This window comes from Trichechus manatus, unplaced genomic scaffold (assembly GCF_000243295.1).
Source record: "Trichechus manatus latirostris isolate Lorelei unplaced genomic scaffold, TriManLat1.0 scaffold00019, whole genome shotgun sequence".
Taxonomy (NCBI): domain Eukaryota; kingdom Metazoa; phylum Chordata; class Mammalia; order Sirenia; family Trichechidae; genus Trichechus; species Trichechus manatus.
This window is the reverse complement of record NW_004443955.1, coordinates 2,770,597-2,795,096: the sequence shown is the minus strand read 5'-3', so window position 1 is coordinate 2,795,096 and position 24,500 is coordinate 2,770,597. Positions and strand designations below refer to the sequence as shown.

Here is a 24,500-nt window from a genome sequence, read left to right as displayed (position 1 = left end):
AAAATAAAAATTATAAAAAAGAACCAAATGAAAACATATAATTTACATTTTGAAAATATATAATTTATATATATATATTTTATAATGTCTATTTTTCTATTGACAAATTCTATTTCATGAGACTTTGTCATCTTATCTTCCTTTAATTCTTCACATATGATTCCCTTGATTTCTTTCAACAAATTAATAGCTGTTTTGAAGTTTTTGTCTCCTAAGTCCAACACCTGGGACCCCTCAAGAGCAGTTTCTATTGCCTGCTTTTCTTTTTGTGAATATGCCACACTTTTCCATTTCTTTGCTTGTCTCATATTTTTTTTTGAAAACTTGACACTTTAGATAATATATCTGGATACTATTCCTATACTATACCAACTCTGGATACTATTCCTCTGTCTTCTGAGGGTTGATATTTTTGTTTGCTTGGTCCTTTGTTTAATTGTTTAGTGACTTACATGAACTAACTCTGAGAATTCTATTTTCCCCAAAGTGTGGAATCTCTGATGTTACTGCTCAGATTTTCCCCCATATTTCTTTTAGCCTAGCTACCTAATTGTTACCCCTGGCTCAGCATAATTTACTTATTGCTGAAAGGTTTTGCTCAAGTCTTCTTAGCTAGTTAGATATTTTTCTCTTTATCATTGAATGTCTGTACAACTTGGAGTCCGCTATCACAGTTTAATTATTTTACATTTTGCCTCAGGTTCAGCAGGGACGAGTAGCTTGAATATCCCCTCTCTAATCACCCCTGTGAGAGTGAAGCCTTGATCATGAACAGAGTCTTCCTGACTGCCAGGGTTGCATGTGATTTTATTTTTAAGCCAGGTTTCTTTAGGAGTTGCCCCTGAGTTAGAATAGCTTATTGTTTAGGCTGTGTTTGGTCAGAGTTTGTGCTTAAGCCCCTTGTGCCAGTGAGGTATCTGAGCTTTGTTAGTGTATCTGGTTGTGACTTGGATAATATTTTCAAGTCTACCTCATGCTACTGAGTGAGTGTAGCTTAGAGTATGTGCATACACTACATATGTGCATTACAGGAGTCTTCTTTTTAACTGTGTCTTTCTCTGGTTCTCTCTGTTAAGCTTTGGCTTATCTGTTGTTTCACTTTTTGCTACCAGTATTACAGAGCTAAGAGAACACTCTAAATTGCCCTCCACCAAGATCTTCATTGATTCTGAAAACATCCTTAGCATTTTTCCAATTTCGGACCTTTCAGCATCAATAGGAAAAAAAAAAAAAAGGTGAAAAGGGATAACATTATATGGACTTCTAAATATGGCTCTTACCTGGGCCATTATTGTGGCCTTTATCTAGACATATATTTTTCGAAAGCCAAATCTTGGAAAAACTTTCTTCAATAAATCTTATTCACTGTCTACCTTCTCTTTCTAGGAAGTAATACAAACTATCACTGTTACATGTACTAGAACATATAATAGAAAATACAACATGTAATAGAAAAAAAATTACATCCAGAATCAGTGTTGAAAATACAAAAGTATGTATTAACCTACTCAAATTTATTAGAACACAGTCACTAGATATTTAGCATTAGTGTATATTGTCATTCTAGAAAATTAAAAATAAACTCAAAAGGCTAAAAAAGTGACTAATACTTTAACAGTCTCACATTGTAAATATTTGGTTTGCACATTCAGGTGAATATTTCTTACCACTCAAAGAATGCGCAGATGTCCTTAATTTTAATTCCAAACCTATGATGAGCAATTATTTTTTTCCAAATATAGATGGGATATGAATATTTAGATTGATAATCATTAAGAGATTCAGTCAAGAGTGGAAACTGGTGTATAAATGGCTTGGATTCTGTTCAGATCAGAGTTGGCAAGCTTGCATGCTTTCCATAAATAAAACTACTTACTCTGGCTGTTTTGTGAAATTCATAAATTGACTCACTAAACATTGGGTGCTGTCAGCTTTTTATTTTTTTAACATTCTCTCCGCCCCGCCCTCCACTCCCTACGAATCTTTTGCCAAGTTGCACATGTAATTTTATTTTAAGCTGGAAGAAAATGAAAGGAGGTTAATGCAATAAATGATATTGGCAGAGCACCCTCTTACATGCTTTTCAGTGGTCACCAGGAGCTTTGATGCCTCTGCATTGCTGCTCAGGGGTGAAGTGCAGCTAATGACATGGTAGGCTTCATTGGGACCTTTCAACAACACTGAGCTCAAAAGAGGTAAGATGGGCATTCAGAACCGGTTCCACTTCTCTGTACGGCTGTGGCTCTCATCATGCGAGGAACAATCCCAGAAGAGAGAGTTATGAAAGAGAAAGGAGGAAGAGCAGGCAAAGGGAAAGAGAATAAAGGGCAAGCTACCCCTGGACAGCCCCAGAATCTCTCTGACTCTGCCAGCAGTTCTAACTAAAAGAGGCTTTGTCCACAGCTTACTCTTCAGCGGCCTTGGGCATCTGCAGAAGTTCTTCAGATGCACATAGGGCTCATGTGGGGCTCCTCTGGGTTGGCATAAAAAGCCCAATTTCTCCAAGTATCCAAAATTCACTGCCGTCGAGTACATTCTGACTCATAGCAACCCTATAGGACAGAGTGGAACTGCCCGATAGGGTTTCTAAGGCTGTAAATCTTTAGGGAAGCAGATTGCCACATCTTTCTTCTGTGGAGCAGCTGGTGGGTTCGAACTGCTGAAGTTTTGGTTAGCAGCCGAGTACTTTAACTACTGTGCCACCAGGGCTCCTTCTCAAAGTATAGAGCTTGATTATTGATAGCAAGCTGCATAGAATCGTCCATAAATGTTGGAAAGTAGGTTGCGTTGTCTTTGGACCCCTCTAAGTCAACTCCTTACTAGGTTGGCTAAGTACGTTGGAGAGTGCTTGTCCTGTCAAGGTATTTTTAGTTTATCTAGTGACACGTGATGATTGAAAAACTGTTAGGTTCCAATAAAAAAATAGGTTAGAGAGATAAACAAACAAAAAACAAAGCTCTGGCCAGCTAAGAAAGAAATTTAGGGAAGGCAGAAAAATGTTTTCAGTGTTCTTCAACTTCTAGAACGTATTTATTTACTTATGACTTTGGAGTCCTGGTGGTGCAGTGGTTAAGAGAACAGCTGATGACCAAAAGGTTGGCAGTTCATATCCACCAGTTGGTACTTGGAAACCGTATGGGGCAGGTCTACTGTGTCCTGTCCAGTTGCTATGAGTCGGAATCTACTCGATGTCAGTGGGTTTGATTTTTTTTACCTAGTGAGCCTTCTGCTAAAACCATGTCATATTGTAAATGTCCAGTAAATGTTAGCTATTATTGGTCTTACTGTTAAGACAATCCTCATCCTCAAGAACCTTCTGAGATTGTGTTCCAAGCACGTATTGCAAATCCAAAGTTGGAGCCATGTTAGAAAGAACAGCTAGAAAGAGTCATACATGCTCCAATCATAATATACATGTTCCAGGACTGACCATTGCTCCAAAGACATAAAGTACTTTTACTGTCGAAGTCCTGTATTTCCCAGTCAACTCCTCCTAATTCTAAAAGGAGTGCATAAATGTGTTGGAAAACTCTTGACTATAATCTCATCAATTTTTTTTTCACCCCAAAAAATGAAACTATTTTTCTGGGACTCCAGTTACATACATATTTTCTTCATATCTCAATAGATGTAATTAGGTCATATGCTTATTCCAAAATCAATTGTCAAGGCTATATTAACCATGTAAGGTCAAATGGATGTAGGGGAGTGAACCACTGTATCCAAGATAGGCTCCCATTCCCACACTGTAGTCACTCTGTATCTCATTATCTGGTTTTATTTCCTTTATAGTACTCATCAGTATCTAAGACATCTGGGCTATTGATTAATTTATTTAATATCTGTTTTACCCACTGTGATTTTAAATTTATGAAAGTAAGGGCCTTTCATCCCTGAGTGGTGCAAGTGGTTAACACATTTGGCTACTAAGAATAAGGTTGGAGGTTGGAGTACATGCACCTTTTTTGGAAGAAAGGCTTGGTGATCTACTTCTGAAAAATCAGCCACTGAAAACCCTATGGAGCATTGTTCTACACTGACACATGGATTTGCCATGAGTCAGATTTGACTCCACAGCAACTGCATTTTTTTTTTTTACTCGCCCCTATATGTCTTGATTAGGATCTATCCCCAGCACCTATCACACTCCCTAACTCAGTAGTCACTCGGTAATTATTTGTTGAATAAATGAGGAGTGGTAAGTAGAAGGCATGGATAAGATTTAGCACTTACTGTTAGAAAGGAGACTATAAAAAGTAAGTATTAATAAAACCCATCAAACAATTTGTAATACTGGAAAATTATTGAATTGTAGAAATAAATTTGAAAGTGAAAGAAATTTGAAATAATTCAGTGAAAAAATAAAATATTTTGTACTAATTATGCTTAAATACTTGTAATAGGTTTTCATAGCTGGAAAGGGACTTTATAGATCACCCAATTTCCTAACATAACAGATCAAAAAGAGTATAGTATTTTTATTCTGCAAGTTATAATTCTAGATCAAGAATAAAAGTATTAACTCTTTTCAGTCACAAGAGGATGATTCTTGGGTCAACCTCACAATAATTAAAGACAAGGGGCATACTCTGCATCTCTGTAATTCTCAAAGCACCAAGCACTGTTCGAGAGCTGAGGCAGTGCGTGATTTCCTCTTCTGCCAGGTGAGGGAGGTGGACTGATTAATTTCCAAAAGCTCTTCCAGATCTCACATTCTAGACATGTGTCTGTATTGTAACATGCAGTGAGCTCTGACAAACACTGAGGCCTCATTCTTATCTTTGTTGAAAGGTGTAATGCAGTTAGCCTTTCAAATCTACTATCGATTGAAAGCTCTCCTGGTTAATGTGGTTTGATATTCCCAGACAGATAGTAAAAGGGAAGAGGTGCTGTTGTGAAGAGTTGCTTAAACTATCTTTCCTTTTATAACTAACAGTGATTTCATTGCTGTTAGGAACACATCAAACACTTAGTTTACAGGTGGAGAAAATGAGCCCCAGTAGATTTAAACAGCTTTCTCAAGGTCATTGATAGTTCAGAGTTAAATTTTTAGGGCCACAAGACAAGAGACATGCCTTCCTCAATTCTCTTATATTCTTACCACCAAACCCTTCCAAGTGGTGAAAATGTGAGGAAGAGCTTTGAGCACTTACTCATCAGGTTTTGAGCTCTGAATTTTAACACTAGTCCTCCTTCCATTCTTTTTAAGATGTGAATTCTCAAGCTGCTTACTTTAGTAATAACTTTTTATATGTAAGTTTACAAATGTAGACTGTCACTGCTTATTGCCTTCTTCCATGTTATTTATCACATCTGACCCACAGTTAGGTAGTGGCAAACTCTACCTTGGTCTTTGTAAACTCTTTTGCTGATCTCCTTGAGCTCACATATTTGAAGATGGTTGGGAAAGGAATGAGGGCGTTAGAGTTGGCATCGATAGTTCTGGCATTAGTAAAGATGGGTTTAGCTGGAAACCCTATAATCAAGGACCAGAACCAAGTTAATTGGCCAAATAAGACTCTTACAGGGCTGGAATGAGACCCGTAATAGCGATCTCTTCATCTCGTGCTCCAATACTAAACATCTCATGGAAATTTCCACATGGACTCAGGGGGCTTGGTAATATTAACCAGGTTGTCTACTGTAAGTACCTCTTACCCAAATCCCTCAACTCCCCCTCCCCATGAGCTAGTATTTTCCAAATTAGAGAAAAACATTAAAATACATGAGCTGTTATGAACAGACTTAATACAAGCTTCAGAGGCACAATGTTTGCATTTTAAGAAAAGCCTGGAAAGATTATTTGCAATAATAATAATTATAATAAACATAACCCCCATCTAATCCCGTGTCAAAGACAATTTGAAGCAGAGAGTGGGGGCTTCATGGACTTGGCAGAAGATGACAACGATCATTCCTTGCTCAGATACAGTTTCTTTGGTCAAAGGTTTCTATAAACTAAGAGTTAAATCTCCAGGGGCTTTCAACTCCTACCCCCCATCTACCACCTTCTTGGACTTGAGCTAAACGGTCCCTATGTGTAGAGAAATGGAGAATTGAGACCTCAGTCTCTTTCAGGAAAGAGGAAAAGAAACTTCTGGGCTGAAAAAAAAAAAAAAAACTATTAAGACAAATGAAGGAGTCAGGACTTAGAAAACGGTAGAAAAAAACAAAAACCAAAAAACTGTTAATTGGGTAAAAACTGAGGAACCAGAAGAGACTTAGTGACTGGACACCTAGACTGGAGAAGTCATTATGCCAAGAAAGTAGAAACATAGACTTCTGAGCTTTCCAGGCAGAAGAACCCTGAAATAATAGAACATAATTCCTAAGGAAGTTAAAACAGGAATCTGCCTCTTCTGTGATTTAAAGAATTTTTTGGTGTAACATATGTCATAAAATTAGTAAGAATAATGCTGCCTTCTCTTTAAAATGACTTAGGAGTTTATTAAACTCTTTCACGTCTATAATCTCATCTAATGTCCTGAGCTGACATTTTCCTTCCCTGCCTTCCCCAGCCTTTCACCCCTGCTCGGCTACTGCCTCTTCCCACCCTACCCCATAGGCTTATACCGTTACTCCAGTTGCTGAGCTTAAGCAGCCTTATCCCAGTGAATGTGGTGCTCCCCTTCTCTGAGATCTGGCACCTTTGGCTCAGGAGTTGCAGTCTGGATGCCTCAGAATTTCATTACTGTCAATAAGACCCAAGTTCTGATGGTCCATTGAGGACCTGGAGCCTCTTGCATTGTCCGTCCTTACATAGTGATTCTTCTCCTACATGTCCTTTGTTTACAGGTTGATTCAGACTGGGCAGAGAATCTGTATTATTCCCTACCTAAGGCATGACAAGTTATCATGAATGACCTGCCCCTTCCAAGCCCGGAGGCCTTCCTAATGGTTCCCACCTTTAGAGGACCCTGTTGCTCAGCCTTGGTTTTCCATGTCCCCACCCTGAGTGTGACATCTTTACCTGTTGCTCAGGGTCAGCTGTCTCCAAGGAAAACTGCCCACTTACTCTTATGAAGGATGGGCCGTCTCCTGGGCTCTCTGTGTTTGGCCAGTCTACTCGGAACCTTGACAGTAAGGCTGCTTGACTCACATCGCTGTTGCCTGAAGACATGGCAACTTTACACCCATGGCATCCCCAGAGTCACTGAGGATGCTGCTGAGTCACCATTCTCCTTATCCATCTAGTCCTGGAGGGCAGATAATGTGATGGGTTTCAGCGATAGCTTCTCATTCCCGAACCATTGGCCTCAAGCCAAACATTGCTCCTCATGCCAGCTTTTCAGATCTGAGCTGGGTAATACTTCTCACATCCCTGAATTGAATATACATCTTGGACTCTAAAACTCAAGCCCTTTCTGCTCCAGTATTATATAACATCAACAACCATAGTAGCTTCTACCAAACTCATGAAGACAAGATTGAGGGAGTCATGTGCTTACAATTTACTGTGCAGAAATGTAAATTGGAGACGACTACAGGAAGGTGGAATATGTCGTTTTTCTGAATGGTATTTGCAGAATAAGAGGGATACTGATTTACCTGAAACTCCTTACATGATTTACTATTTTTGTACAAATCAGTTGTTACCAGAATCACTTCAGACCTCACTACTAAAGTAGAAGTCTCTGAGAGGTTTGAGCTGGAACCCTGAAATCCTCTACCTGGGTTTTGGTGCTGGAATCTGTTCCCATGAGGCTGCATAATCCTGGGCTTGTCACCTTCTCACTCATCTTTTAACATCCTGTCTGTAAAATGGGAAGGGTCATGGTATTATATACTGATTAAACGCAAAGTGCTTATTAGAGTGCTGCTTAACTGAAGTTATCAATTACTTCCATCTGTGGCATCAACAGAGGGAAGGAAGGCAGCACTGAAAGGGAAAATCAAGGCTGTCCGGTGGGAGGAGATACTCTGCCTAATGAGAATCTCAGTTCAGATACAGAAAAGGGGCAGTAAGCTGGACATGAGCCCTCACTCCCATATTGTCTCCAAAAGCAGAGAAGATTGGCAGAGAGGTCTCCAGCTACCGGAAGGGGCCTCTAAATTAACCCTCTGGGGCATGAGAATTGGTGTTATTTGTTCCTTTTTAAAAATTGACTGATATTCAAATATAATATCATTATATTTAAAATTTTCAAGAAAAAACATAATTTAAGTGACCAAGGTGACTTTTAAAAGTAAATAATATTTTAAAGGCAATAGATGCATTTTTTTCTGTGTCTACCTCCAGGGGCCTTAACAACCATAACTAACATTTCCAGAGCACCAGCTATTTACTGCACAACCATCTAACCCTCATCAAAAGTGGTTTTATTATGTGGTTCTATTATTAGCCCATTTTAGACCTGGGTATTGAGGCACAAAGAAGTTAGAAGCCTTTTCAAGATTATAGAACTCATGAACAGCAGGGTCAATCTTTGCAGCCAGGCTGTGTGACCCACTGGCTATACTGCCTTGGTTGGCACATCTGCTAAACCACCAGCAATGGCCTTTGGGTCCCCATTTGTCATCTCTGCCCATCCCATCTCAGGGAAACTAAGTGAATACTTTCTTTTGTAAGGATCAGCACAAAGCTGGTTCCCATGAGGTGAAGGTTAAAGATGTCCCAAATGTCGAACTTTTCCAAGCTGCTGTACCACTCTGTCATCTCTGACATCAACTACTCCCTCTCCCCTCAGTACTTCCCTCCCATCTTTGGGTTCCTTAATTAACTGCAACATCTCACAGAACTCAAGAACTGCATAAAGGAAATGGCTCATGCAGTTGTGGAGGCTGGCAAGTCCCAAATTTGTGGGTGAGGCGTGGGCTTCTCTCGACCCATGGGGTTGCAGGGGCTGACGAACCCATACTGGCAGTTCAGACCACAGGCTGCTGGCTCACAAGGCTGCAGAAGCTGGCAAAATCAGGTCACACAATAGGCCGCAGGCCCAGGAGACGGGGAAATCCAGTGAATCCCAGAATCAGCAGGTCAGACAGCAGGACTCTGGGGAGGTCAGTTGATCATGAACTGGACATGAGATTCAGATGCAGAGAGAGCGAGCCTCTCCAGGACACACACACATATCTTAGATGCAGGCCACACCCCAGGGAAGGGCGTAACTTTAGTAAGAGTGGATCTTGAGTCATGTCCTCCTACAAGGTTGTGACCCAAGACACACCTTATACCAATCCTGCCTCGTCAACATGTAGAGGTCAGGATCCACAACACAGAAAATGGAGGACAACCACACAACACTGGGAATCATGGCCCAGCCAAGTTGACATGTAACCTCAACCATCACAGGTTCCATACACCTTGTTTGCATAGTCCCACTCAATCATTGTGTATGAGTCACAAAGACCATGGCCTGAAGGGCCATATTAAGTAATTCATTGCACCACAGAAGCTCATAAGGATTGCCTTCCTTGGACACCATAAACACCCAGGCCTTTTCCCCACTCCATCGTTTCTGTGCCTGCCAACACCTACCTGTCCCATACTCAAATCTGTGTTTCTGTCGTCTTCTATTTCTTTCTCATTCATTCATGAATATAAATGATTCCAGTTGCTCCTCCAATACTACTCTCAGATTTGTTCTCCCATGAGGTTAATATATTGCCATTGTAACAAAATGCCTGTCTTCAGGAGTGGCTTTGTCTTGGACAATATTGGTTTTTTGCCCACTTGTCTACCTGAGTCAGCCTGTCGTCATCATGTTCCGGAGGAATATTTTAAAATTATTATCCTTTGTGTTGAAGTTTGCAATTTCATAGGACATTGTACATTTAAAGTGCAAGCAAATATAGTAACTCTAGAACTGCAATTTTAAGGAACCGTAGTTATGTTGACATTGAATGAGTAGCTACCGAAAGCCAGAAACTGTGTCAGACACCGTGGGAGGGCGTGGAGTTGATTCAAACATGGATCCTGAGATTCAAGGGCCAGCATTTCTCAATGGGGTGGGGGGTGCTAAGGCACACTCAGGCGGGGTGACCAGAGAGGGATACACATGAAATAATATGGAGGTTCGAAGGCACCCTTTTTTCTGGGTTAACTAGTTTTTGTCGAGTTGATTCCTACTGATGGCGACCCCAGTGTGTCAGAGTAAAACTATGCTCCACAGGGTTTTCAGTGCTGGTTTTTTGGAAAAAAGATTGCCTGGCCTTTCTTCTGAGGTGCTTCTGGGTGGACTCAAACCTCCAGCCTTTTGATTAGCAGCTGAGCATGTTAACTCTTTGAACCAGCCAGGTAAAAGGTATTGATCAAATGATTAAACTCAAGATAAAACAAATGACTATTAAGACTGGATTTGGGGGCCATTGTGTGCCTGCCATTTAAATATGCTTGTGGTTTCATGTAAATTTGTAGCCTTATTCCTCCTGGGATCGATTCCTGCTCTTGCACCTTCCCTGGAGAAATGAGGGAAGACCCAGCCTCAGGGCCCCATGCATCCACACTGCCTCCAGCCTAACTCTACTAAAGGTCATTGTGTCTCCTAATTTTTCTAAAGCACAACAGGCCATTGTAACTCTATGGTTTTAGAAAGAAACCCCTGGGGGTTTTGAGAAGCCAGTCCCAGTATTACTTCACCTTTCACCTAGGAAAATTCAGGAAGCGCGATGGAATCAGATCCCAGGTTGTTGCGACCCCTGTTACTGGAGAAGCCAGGGAGGGGACCTCGATTTAGAGAGACATTTCCCCGACTCCTTGAATGACATCAGCATTCACTTGATGGAAAGCTGTGGGTGGTGGCCAGGGCCAGAAAAGTAGCCATCAAACTCGGGCAGTCAGGAAAATGAAAAATGTTTGTTAACTTTTATACAGGTTTGGCATTTTAGATACATCTTAGGGATTATCCATTCATAATAACTAAACTGTGCCCTTTAACAGATCATTTGTTGGCATTTTGGAAATAATTTTTTTTTCCTGTGGGAGGTGCTGAAGTTTGTTTAACAGGATTTTGTTGCAGTATATTAAAGGTAGTTTTGGGTGCCAAACCCCAAAAGCACTGACATCAAGAGCTTTCTTTAATTAAAATATAATTTATTTACTTTTTACCATGACAGGACACATTTTATATCAATAAACAACACAGAATCTGTTGACTTCTAGTCTGTAAGGACATTCTGATGCACAAAGGTGGGTGGCGTTCCCCTTAGTCCATCAGCAGATGTCCCCCATTCACAGCCCATGCTTGCATTGTCTTCCCCGCGGGTCCTTCTGACAGATGCCAAGTTCTCTCAGGATGATTTCCTCAGCTCCTCACTGATGGTACAAATGGTCCTCCACCAGGCTGTCCTTGGCTGCTTGTTCTAGGATGAGTAAGCCCAAGTGGGGTGGAGGAAAATATACACAATTTTTTGTGCATTGCTTTTGTGACAGATGGAAAGAAAAAAACGGAGTCTGTACAACGCCCTTTACTGCTTTATACATCTCTGGAGGGAAAAAATATGGTTGATGTTTATCAGGGCTTACCAATTACATCTTTGCCATATTCGGTAATGCTCCACAATTTATGAGTTTGATTCTTATAGACTAATTCTGAATTTTTAGGAAATAATGAAATTTAGATGAAGAATTGCAACATGAATGCTTTTTGACCCAGTTCCATCAGCCCTATTTTGTACTCTTTTTCAACAGAATCTGCCCTTTTCCCTCTTAGAAAGTTACCCTCCCCCTATCCCTGGCTTTTCTACCTCTGTAAAAGTCCCCATCCCTCTCCCAACCACCCAGGGCTTGGTTTGGAGTCTCTGAGTTATAAACCTGGCACTCTGTGGGCCAGCCTCTTTCCTATGTACCACTTCAGAGTAGCTTTCCTAAATATTCCTTTAAATTCAGCATGAGTCCGCTTTAAAAGGACACGTGCTTAACAGTTGATTTTCCCCAGCTCGGGGTGTGTGTGTGGTTATTCCTATCTTTTAAAACCTTTTTTTGCACTATTGCACTTATTACTCATTTGACACTTTCGTCCTTTTACTTTAATGAGATTAAAAGCTCTGGAAGTCTAAAAGTGTAATAAATACTATGAAACAACCAGAAAAGGTCCTCATCTGACTATCTCAACCTAGTCTTTCCTAGGACATCACCACAGGTTTTACATTGGAGACACAATGCTTGTTGAATCCAATTATGTTGAAGAAAAGCCCTACTTACTATTCATAACAATTAGTAAATCTTAAACTAATACAGAATATTCTTTTTAATGAAATTTCAGTGTTATATACAGAGCACAGAGCATTTTGTTAGGCTGTTTTCCAAAATGCCAGCAGTTTCTTGAAGCTAACATGGCTTGCCTCTACTGATGGATTTTGGAGGGTCTGGCTTGAGATCATTATCACTATGCTCCTTTTCATGGAGATCTGGGAAACATTTCTCGGGCTACAGACTGCTAGAGATGGACTTAAGCTCAGAGGTGCCACTCCTAGTTCCAAAAGTAGAGCACAGAGGTCTGTTTGTGAGTAATTAGTTATTTACAAACCTGAAATGGGCTCATTGAAATAATTGCAGATACAAACACCCTTGTTTCCGTAGAAACAATCAGTTCATGTGGAAAGATTCGAGAGATTTGTTCATGTTCCTCCTGGACAGAAATATTCTGAAATTGTTGTTGTCCTCTCCTTAGTTGGTTACTGAGTGCTAAGGATGGGAACACTCAATGAGGAGTCCCCCCTTCCAGAGGGCTCCTTCACTCAGAGGTCTGTATCACTGCAACTCATTACTGACGTCACTCAGACCCGTGGCTGACAAGGAAACAGTCATTTTCTTTAAAGCAAAATGAGCCATTAGTATTTTGTTGAGGATTTTTGCGTCTATATTTATAAGGGATATTGGCCTGCAGTTTTCTTTTTTGTGCTGTCTTTGTCTTGTTTTGGTATCAGGGTTGTTTGCTTTACAGGATGAGTTAGGGGACATTCCTTCCTTCTCTCTTTTGGAAGAGTTTAAACAGAATTGGTGTCAATTCTCCTCTAAATATTTGGTAGAGTTCACCAATGAAGCCATGTGGTCCAGGATTTATTTAATTTTGGTTAGGAAGTTTTTCAGTATTGATTCAGTCTCTTCACTTGTTATGGGTTTGTTGAGATTTTCTATTTCTTCTTGAGTCAGTTTAAGTAGGTTGTGTGCTGTCTTAGTTATTCAGTGCTGCTATAACAGAAATACTACAAGTGGATGACTCTGACAAAGAGAATTTTATTCTTTCAGAGCTTAGGAAGCTAGAAGTCCAAATGCAGGGTGTCAGCTCTGGGGGAAGGCTTTCTGTCTCTGTTGGCTCTGGAGGAAAGTCCTTGTCATCAGTCTTCTCCTTGTCTAGGAGTTTCTTTGTGCAGGAACCCCAGGTCCAAAAGATGCACTCTGCTGCCAGTGCTTCTTTCCTGATGATATGAGGTCCCGTCTCTCTATTTGCTTCTCTCCTTTATATCACAAAAGAAATTGACTCAAGATACAATCTAATCTTGTAGTGTGAGTTCTGCCTCGTTAACATAACTGTCTCTAATCCTGCCGCATTACATCACATAGGAAAATCGTATCAGATGACAAAATGGTGGACAATCACACAATACTGGGAATCATGGCCTAGCCAAGTTGACACACATTTTTGGGGGACACAATTCAGTCCATAACATGTGCTTCTAAGAATTTGTCCATTTCATCGGGTTATCCAGTTTGTTGGCATACAGCTTTTCAGAGTATTCTGTCAGAATTCTTTTTATTTCTACTGGGTCAGTTGTAATGTTTCCATTTTGTTTCTTAATTTGGTTATTTGTATCCTCTCTGTGTCTCTTTTTCTTCATTAGTTTAGCTAAAAGTTTGTCAATATTGATCTTTTCAGAAAAATGACTTCTGGTTTTGTTGATTCTATTTTTTCTTCCTGCATTTGATTTCACTTATTTCCTTTCTTTTGATATGTTTAGGCATAGTTTACTCTTCTCTTTTTAGTTCCTCAAGTTGTAGAGTTATGGTAGTGATTTGAAATCTTTCTTCTTTTTTCATGTAGGCATTTACTGCTATAAATTTTCCTTTGAGTATTGCTTTCACTGCATCCGACAAGTTTTGGTATATTGTGTGTCAGGCTGGGTTCTCTAGAGAAGCAAAACCAGTAAAGCATATAACTATATATATAGAGAAAGAGATTTATATCAAAGAAACAGGTCATGCTGTTGTAGAGGCTGGAACGTCCCAAGTCTGTGAATTAGGATATAGGCTTCTCCTGAGTCACATAGCGCAGGGGCTGGCATACCCAAGATCGGCAGGTTGGAGAGCAGGGCTCTTGCTCACAGGCTGTGAAGATCGACAAATCCCAAGTTCAGCAGGTAAGCTGCTAGATCAAGTCCCAAGAACCAGAGGTCAGATGAACAGGGGCCAGCTGTAGGATCCAGAGCAAGCAAAAAGCCAGAACATCTGCTTATATTCGGATGTAGGCCACATGCCTAAGGAAACTCCCTTTCAACTGATTGGCTGCTTACAGCAGATCCCATCATGGGAGTGATCACATATAAACACTGAGAATCATGGCCCAGCCAAGTTGATGCACAATCTTGACCATCACATTGTGCTTTCGTTTTCATTTGACTCTCAGTAATTTGTGATTTCTCTTTGATTTCTTCCTTGACCCATTGGTGGATTAGTAATATTTTGTTTAATTTCCATATGTTTGTGTATTTTTCAGTTTTTTTTTCTTTCTGTTATTGCTTTCTAGTTTCACTCCATTGTTGTCAAAGAAATAGTTCGTATGATTTCAGTCTTTTTATATTTATGAAGATTTGCTGTGTGACCTAATATGTGGTCTATTCCAGAGAATGATCCTTATGCACTGGAGTAGAATGTATATTGTGCTCTTCTTGGATGAAGTGTTCTACATATGTCTGTTAAGTCAAGCTGGTTTATAGTGTCATTCAGGTCATCTATTCCCTGTTGATACTCTTTCTAGATGTTTTGTATTGAAATCTCCAAATATTACTGTAGTGCTGTTTCTCCCTTCAATTCTGTCAGTGTTTGCTTTATATATTTAGGTGCTCCAGTGTTGGGTGCATATGTATTTATGATTGTTAAACTTCTTGATGAGTTGACCCTTTTTTTACTATATAATGTCCCTGTTTATTTCTCCTTACAGATTTTGTCTTAAAGTCTATTTTGTCTGATATTAAGATTGCCACTCCAACTCTCTTCTGGTTATTATTTGCATGGAATATTTTTTTCCATCCTTTCACTTTAAACCTATTTGTGTCCTTAGGTCTAAGGTGTGTCTCTTGTAAACAGCATATAGTTGGGGCATTTTTTTTTTAATGCATTCTGCAATTCCCTGCCTATTGATTGGAACATTTAGTCCATTTACAGTCATTGTAATTACCAACAGAAAGGGCTTACTTCTGCCATTTTGGTTATTTGTTTTTGGTGTGTCTTAAGTCTTCTTTGTTTCCTTTAATACTGCCTGATTTTTTTTTCAAGTATGCCATTTTTGGTCCCTTCTCCTTTCCTTTTGAGTATGTTTTTTAGATATTGTCTTAGTGTTTACCGTAAATATTACATTTTATACCATACGTTTGTAACATCCGAAAGTAGGTTGATACCAACTTAACTTCAGTAACATACAATAAATTATATACCTATACCATTTACCCTCATTTTGATGTTGTTATAACCAATTACATCTTTATATTTCATGTGCCGTTTAACATAATTTTCTCCTTGTTTTTATACATTTCTCATTAAAAAGTATGAAGAACAAAACAAAAGTATCAAGCATGAATACCTTATTACTATTCCTTATATTTGCCCATGCAACTACCTTTACTGCAGATCTTACTTTTTATGTATGTCTTTGAATTACTTTCTAGTATCTTTTTTCTTCCATCTGTAGGACTCTCATTAGTATGTAGGGGTGGTCTGGTGGATATTAACTTTCTCATCTTCTGTTTGTTTGGGAATATTTTAATTTCACAGTCATTTTTAAAGCAGTTTTGCTTTTTTTCCCCCTTTTCTTTTCTTTCAGCACTTTAAGTATATCATTTCATTGCCTTCTGGTCTCCATTGTTTCTGAGGAGAAATAAGCACTTAATCTAATTGGGGATTCTTTATGTGTGACTGTTCACTTCTCTCTCGCTGCCTTTAGGATTCTCTCTTTGTCTTTACTTTTTGAGATCCTGAATATGATGTATCTCAGTGTAGATCTCTTTGGTTTATCCTGCTTTGAGTTCTTTGAGTTCTTGGATGTGTACATGTCCTTTATCAGATATGGGACTTTTTCTGTCATTATTTCTTCAAATATTCTTTCTTTCTTTTACTCTCTCTCATCTCTTTCTGAAAGTCTTATGACGGGTATATTAGGTCTCTTGATGTTGTCTCATAATTCCATTAAACTGTGCTCATCAGTCTTGAGCCTCCATTCTTGTTGCTCTTCAAAAACCAAAAAACCCAAACCCATTGGCACTGAGTTGATTCTGATTCATAGGGATCCTATAGGACAGAGTGGAACTGCCTTATAGGGTTTCCAAGGAGCAGCTGGTGGATTTGAACTGTTGACCTTTTAGTTAGCAGCCAAGCTCTTAACTACTGTGCCACCAAGGGTCCTTGTTGCTCTCCAGTCTCTGTAATTTTCAACTATTTTATCCTCTAATTCACTGATCTTTTCTTCTGCCTGATCAAATCTGTTGTTACATCCTTCCATTGTGTTTCTCATTTCAGTTATTGTCTCTTTCAGTTCCAGTATTTCTGTTTTGTTTATTTTTAGAGCATCTAGCTCTCTTTCTTTTTTTTTTTATGTGTTGTTTTCCTTATTTCTTCTAGATCTTTGTCTCTGTTTCCCCTAGTTCTTTGATGATGTTTAATATTGTTGTGTTATTTTCTTTCATTCTGTTCATAATTTCGGCTTCTGTAGATGCAATTTCACTCTTTGTCTTATTCATTGAATTGGCCATTGTTTCTCTTATTTTTGTGTGTCATATGATTTTATGGGGGGCATTGGAATTTTCAAAGTTGTTAACTTTCTCAGTTTTCACCAGTATTTGCCCACACTTCTTTCTGCAAGAAACTGTTAGTCAGGTAGAGCCTTTGGACCTTGCTTACCACTTTCTTGTTATAGCTCCTTCTTTCTTCCTGTTTTAATTAGAATTTGAAAGTCCCATATCTTGGTTTTCAACTTTCAATAGTGCCTAAACACACCAGAGAACACACAGAGATCAATATGTCCACCTGAGGGTGCAATCCTCTCTCTCTAGTTATCACTTCCTCTGCTGCCCTGTTTCTGCAACCGTATTTTCAGTTGGAAATCCCACACTCAATGATCGCCTTGTGGTGCTGGGTGTTGACCTCAGATTTTGCCTGAGGCTTCTGTCTCTGCTTTCTGGGGGCCACTGTACTGACATTCAGTGGAAGCACAGGCAGACTTTTCTCCCTATCATGAGGAGGAAGGGTTGGCACTCCCCAGACCAACCTCAGAGAGAGCTGTCTTGTTGATTTCAGGAGCAAGCCCCTGTGGCCCTGTGTTGGTTGGTGGAGCAGGCTCCACTTAAGTGACCCATCTCCTAGCTCTGTGTTAGAGGACCTTTTGTAGCAATTTGTATCAGCCCAGCAGCCAACAGTTAGCAGATGACAGACTGGTATGCTCTGAAGGAACATTTAGGGATATCTGCTTTGTTGATGTCAGAGTCCCACAGTAATATGTTGGTTGTAGATGCAGGCTCCACTCAAGCTGATTACTTTCTAGTTGACAACAACCTCAGTCAACATTTCTCAGTGCTGACTGGAAGGGAGAGCAAATGTACCCAAAATGACCCCCAGGGAAATCTGTCTTTTTGATCTCAGAGTCCTGAGCTATGGGGCATCCACTATGTGCAAGCAGGCAGAGAGCTGGTTGTGGGAGTGCACTCCATCGCAAGGGACCTTCTGTAGCAAATCACAGCAATCTGGCAGCCAACGGGTACGGGGTGAGGTGGGACTGGCATGCTCAGAATGGACCCCGAGAGAGGTTTGTGTTGTTGATTTCAGAGCCTCACTGTTAGTATGTTGGATGTGGGTGCAGGCTTCACTCAAGGTGCCCACTTCCTAGCTCACAGCAGCCTCAGTCAGCAGTTCTTAGCATAAGGGGGCAGACAGACCTGAACTGACCCCTGGGAAGATCTGTCTTGTTGATTTCCAGGGCCTGACTTATGGAGTGCACAGGCAGGCAGGCAAAGAACTGGCTTTGGGAGAGTGATGACTCCGCTGCAAGGGGCCTTCTGTAGCAATTCAAAGTAGCCTGGAAGCCCAGAGTTACCAAGTGGGAGAGGGGTTGGTATGCTCTGAATGGACCTCCAAGGAGGTCTGCCTTGTTGATTTTAGAGAAGCTGAGGGTCCTGTCTCTTCACAGGAAGAGGGTGTGGTGGTTAGGGAAGCCTTTACTGGCATCACTTTCCCAGTTCACAGCAGCCAGTGGCACACGTGGTTGGTGAGAGGGACAGGAATGGTGGGAGAAGTGATTTTTCTACCATATGCAACTCGTAGTTGACTCCTTGGTTCTTGCTCTTCTGCAGTTCCCTGCTGCTGTCCTTTGCTCCCCGATTCAGAATACCTCAAAGCCAACCACTGTTTTCTTGTATTTGTGGAGGAGTGTTGGAATGATTGGGAGCCCTGGTTGCACAGTGGTTAAATGCTTGGCTGCCAACCAAAAGTTTGAACCCACTAGCCACTCCGTGGGAGAAAGATGTGGCGGTCGGCTCCCATAAAGGTTTATAGCCTTGGAAAACATATGGGGCGGTTCTAGTCTGTCCTGTAGGGTTGCTGTGAGTCAGAATCTACACAACAGCAACGGGTTTCAATTTTTGGTTTGAACTGGAACTATGATCTGCTTGCACTGTCATCTTCCCAGAATCCTGTGTGATTTTATAGTAAAATTTTGACATTAAATTATTTATGTATTGTCTTGTATTTTATCTTATAGCTTAGACATATGATCAGTTTAACTAGTGTTACAGAATATCTATATGGTCACCTACCACTGACAACTTGCACTGTCTAAACATCTTGTGTTCCTAGAACTTATTATTAAATATAAGTAAGAATCTCTCTTTCCAATGAAAATTTTAAAAGGTAAGACAGAAAGAGTTTGCATTGTAACTACAGGACAAGTCCTAACGAATAATCCACATTTTTCAAACATCCCCTAGAGGTATCTCCTAGTCATTAGGAAGTTCAATATTGCTTTCCTCTCCTCTGGTACCAAGTATTAACACACATGTGTTTTTCTCCACAGTAAAGCCGACCGTAATTGATGTTGACATTTATGTTAACAGCATTGGGCCTGTGTCATCGATAAATATGGTAAGAAGCTATTTTATTTTCTGATCTGATGACCTTGCATCTGTTCCTGCCTCCATGCTTGTTGTGGATTTCCATCTGAGATTTACCACACTGGTCTAGAACTCACAGTTGATTTCTTAAATCTGGGGCATTTGTTGATAGTTTATATGCTGAAAATGGTAAAAACCTAGAAGTAGGATCTGTGACACTAACAGTGAAGCACAGATCTCATGATTAAGGAATAGTCCCCTCTCCTCTGTACACATATTTACAGCTCATAGTTACCTTGATGGGATTGTCTATAATTTTGCAGTCATTGGTTGTATTGGACTTCATGAATACAAGGGATGTATGTATGTGACAGCTTTTTGACTTTTAGTTCCTTTTTATCAAAATCAAGAGATCTACCTTTTAGTGTTTCTCAGGAAAAGATGAGAGATTACCCAGCTCATACTTCTGTCTTTAGTTTGAGTTCTGCAGGTACATCAGCAGTCTTTTTTTTTTACAGGAATATGTACATAGAAGGAGCCCTGGTGGCACAGTGCTTAAGTGCTCAGGTGCTAACCGAAAGGTCAGCGGTTCAAACCCACCAGCTGCTAAGCAGGAGAAAGATGTGTCAGTCTGCTTCTGTAAAGATTTACAGCCTTGGAAACCCAATGGGGCAGTTCTGCTCTGTCCTGTAGGGTTGCTATGAGTCAGAATCGACTCAATGGCAATGGGTTTGTTTTTTGTTTTTGTTTTTTAAATGTTCATAGAATCACTCATGTGATTTCACTGAGTAGGGTATTTCCACAGATATACAGTCAAAATGAGCTCAAGAAATAACTATTTTCACTATTATAAGAACTCAAGAAAAGGTTTAAACACAGAAGAAAACATTCTTTGATGGTTACGAGGGTAGGGAGGGAGAGGGAGGGTTATTTACTAACTAGATGATAGATAAGAATTATCTTACGTGAAAGAAAGGACAGCACTCACTACAGGGGAGGTCAGCACAACTGGACTAAACCAAAGCTAAGAAGTTTCCTGAATACAATCAAACACTTTGAGGGACAGAGTAACAGGGGTAGGGGTCTGGGGACCATGCTTTCAGGGGACATCTAGGTCAACTGGCATAACAAAGTTTATTAAGAAAATGTTCTGCATCCTACTTTGGTGAGTGTCGTCTGGGATCTTAAAAGCTTGCAAGCTGCCGTCTAAGATGCATCAATTTGTCCCAACCACCTGGTGTAAAGGAGAATGAAGAACACCAAAGACACAAGGAAAGTATTAGCACAAGAGACAGAAGGGACCACATAAACCAGACACTTCATCAGCCTGAGACCAGAAGAACTAGATGGTGCCCACCTACCACCAATGACCGCCCTGACAGGGAACACAACAGAGAGTCCCGGATGGAGCAGGAGAAAGGTGGGGTGCAGAACTCAAATTCTAGTAAGACGACCAGACTTAATGTTCTACTGAGACTGGAGGAACCCTGGAAAGCATGGCCCCCAGATTCTCTATCAGCCAAGAACTAAAACAATTTTGAAGGCCAACTCTTCAGACAGGGATTGGACTGGCCTGTGGGACATAAAAAGCGATACTCGTGAGGAGTGTGCCTCTTAGCTCAAGTAGATACAAGAGGCTAAACGGGCAGCTTCCGTCCAGAGGTGAGATGGGAAGGCAGAGAGGGTTAGGAGCTGGTTGAATGGACTTGGGGAATCGGGTGGAAAGGAGAAGTGTGCTGTCACAGTATGGGGAGAGCAATTAGAGTCACATAACTGTGTATGCATAAATTTTTGTATGGGAAAAAATAAAAAAATAAAAAGAAATAACTATTTTCAATGTTCCCTGTAAGTAGTACTTAGCTATTACACATGTCTCTGTATGTGAAAGTTTTGTGCCATGCCTCCCTGCGTGGAGTAGGGAAGAATTCTAGGAGCACACAAAGGCACTGGAAAACCCAAGGGACGTCGAAATTCCTGTCCACTAGGTGTCTTCTGGAAACCCTGGTGGCATAGTGGTTAAGTTCTACAACTGCTAACTGAAAGGCTGGGAGTTTGAATCCACCAGGCTCTCCTTGGTAACTCTGTGGGGCAGTTCTACTCTGTCCTATAGGGTTTCTATGAGTCGGAATCAACTCAATGGCAATGGGTTTGTTTTTTTGCGGGGGGAGGAGCTGTCTTCTCTGTGTTCATAACTGCACATTTGCTGCTGGGTTTGTGGGATGTGTGAGGCTGGGAACAGGGAATTGTCAGAATCCCTCTTTATCATTACAGTGTTCTGCGGGTGGAAATGACCCCTCCAAAATTAGTAGGAAAATAATTTCTTTTCATTGACAGGTTTTAAAAATGTTCATCTTTACTCTGATAATACGAAGTTTACATGTAGGAGTAAAATTATAATTTACACATCATTCACTTGAAAAAATCCTCATGTCGTTCATAACCTGGTGAAAAATGGACAAAATGGCAAAAAAGCAAAATGAATATGACTATTTGCTTTACACAATCGATGGGCTGTAGAATGGCTGTATCTTAAAAGCAAATTGTAAACGTAATATTTACTTTTCCCTAGCATTTGATCAGTTGACTTCATAAAGAGAGTAATCTCTTATTAATGTAATTTTTATTTTATTTTCTGGAGTTTTGTTTTCTTACATTTGTTGCATATCACTTTATCCAGCACCTTTAGATCTAATACTAATTTATTTCTAACACTAAAAAAAAGCCTTTGTAGAAGTATAGTTAAAAAATTATTTTGGGAAAAGTCATGTTTGCATGTATAGGGATTTTTGTGAACTTCTGTATCTGTGAGATTACTTTGTGCCCAGTATTCAGTTTTGCCCTTAGAATTGATGGACCAGTTTCCTCATGGGAATTGTAGGCTGCAGAGGAGAGGGAGATGTCAACTGATAACCACTGCCGGTGAGAAGGACTTGCTAAGGCAGGCGTTCCCCTTGGAGAGTTGCCGGGAACTGGAATAGACTTCTCTGATGAGGTGATCTCACCCTGAAGCTTGACCGGTAGGCAAGAAATTTGAATTAGAATTATTACTAGTCCTTATACTTGTCCATGGTGACGAGATCCTTGGTGAGGAGAGGTAGGACAACAGGGTGCATGAACACATTGGGGGATGAGACCTGTGCACCCCATCCCTGTTCCATTCCACTCTTGGCTGAAGTTTTGAGGTGTGACGTTTGGAGGTGTCCTGGTTAAGTCATGTAGAGTCAACAAAAGATAGCAAGGAGGGAGGGAAATTCTATTCCATAAAAGTTATTATTACTGGAGGATGGTTTGTTGCCTCATGAAAAATTTCTGAGGGTATCTAAGCTCAAGAATGTTCGTTTTTCCAAAAGAAGTCAAGAGCGCAGCACCACAGCGCCACTTTGCTTTGGTTTTTTTCTCTACATTTATCTGCTTGAGATTTATAGCAAATTTCTCATCTGCAGTTTTGTACCTGTCTTACTTATCTGTGCTGCTATAACAGAAATACCATAAGTGGAGGGCTGTCATTCATTGAATTGTGTCCCACAAAAATATGTGTCAACTTGGCTAGGATCCTCTATTTTGTGATCTGATGTAATTATCCTATAATCTTCCATTTTGTGTGTTGTAAATCCTGACCTCTATGTATTAAAGAGGCAGGATTAGTGTGGGATGTATCTTGAGTCACCATCCTTCACCACCCTTACTCAAGCCACACCTTTGCTTGAGTCACATCTTTTATCTTACAAGAGATAAAGGGAGAGAGAAGCAAGCAGAGATAAAGATCTCGGTACCACCAAGAAGAAGAGATGGGACTAGAGCACATACTTTGGACCTAGGGTCCCTGCACTGAGAACCTCCTAGAACCAGGACACATAGAGAGTTGTAACGCTAGAGACAACATAAGATGGCAAGAAGCAGAAGCAGAGAAACGGTGGCAGGAAACCAGGAGACCTTTGTGAGGCAGTGCATAAACCAGCCGATGGAATGACAGAGAGATGAGTGCTGTCCTGTAGGAGGCTTCCTGGTGGAGTGGGGTGCCTCTGGACACTTACTGGCTGAGCTAAAGAACTTTGTAACACTTGCCTGAGCAGGGCAGAGGTTGGGTAGAGCGGCTGAGGACGAGTGAGATCTGCCTGCAGACACGACACAGCTGAGAAGAGGCTGCCCTGGTTGACATGGACCTTTCTCCAGAGCTGATAGAGAAAGACTTCCCCTTGAGCCGACCCCCTGAATTCAGACTTCTAGCTTCCTAAACTGTGAGAAAATAAATTTCTGTTTCTTAAAGCCATCCACTTGTGGTATTTCTGTTATTGTGGCACTAGATAACTAGAACAATGGCTTTAACAAACAGAAACTAATTTTCTCACAGTTTAGGAGGGTACAAGTCCAAATTCAGAGCACGATCACTCTCTGGTGGCTCTGGGGGAAGGTCCTTGTCTCTTTTCAGCTTCTGTTCCTCTGTTCCTTGGTGATCTTCACGTGGACTGGCATCTGTCTTCCCCCATCTCTGCTTGCTTTTCTGTGCCTAATCTACTCTTTTTATATCTTGAAGGTGATTGGCTTAACACACACCCTACACTGATATGACCTCATTAACACAATAAAGAAAGCCCTGTTCCCAAATGTAATTACATCCACAAGTACAGTGGTTAGGATTTACAACACATCTTTTGGGGGTTACAATTCAATCCATAACAATACCCTTCATCAGTTTTTGAAAAATGTTGACTACTACTTATTTAAATGTTGCTTCTGCATCTGCCTCTCTCTTCACAGTCTAGGATTCCAGTCATATGAATGTTAAACATTTCTACCTTCTCCCATTTGTTTCTTATGCTTGTTTTGTTCTCTCATCCTTCTGCTGTTCATGCTTCAGTCAGTGGAGACTCTTCTGACCTGTCTTCTAGCATGCTGAGCCACTCCTCATCTGTGTCCAATTATCTGTTAAAGACGTCTACTGAGTTCTTAATTTCAGTTACAGTATTTTTCAGTTCCAACGTTTTAATTTGATATTTTCTAACAGAATTCAGTTCTCTAGTGAAATTCTCCATCTTGCTATCTATTTTCTTGACATACTAATCATTAAAATCCATGGTTGATAAAGGCAATATCTTGATCATTTGTGGTACTGTTTCTATTGTCTGTTTTTATTTATTTATTTTTATTGTTGTCTTTAAGTGAAAGTTTACAATTCAAGTTAGTCTCTCATACAAAAATTTATACATACATTGTTATGTGACCCTAATTGCTCTCCCTATACTGTGACA

General features: G+C 40.4%; 1 protein-coding gene across 1 annotated transcript in view; it reads left to right on the top strand.

Annotated features, from left to right (window-relative positions):
• GABRG3 (gamma-aminobutyric acid type A receptor subunit gamma3) overlaps nucleotides 1-24,500 on the top strand; it is a 909,494-nt gene that overhangs the window by 57,374 nt on the left and 827,620 nt on the right. Inside the window, exon 3 of the mRNA XM_004372620.2 lies at nucleotides 19,215-19,282. Within this exon, the coding sequence (XP_004372677.1) occupies nucleotides 19,215-19,282 (68 nt within the window). The remainder of the gene's footprint in view (nucleotides 1-19,214; nucleotides 19,283-24,500) is intronic.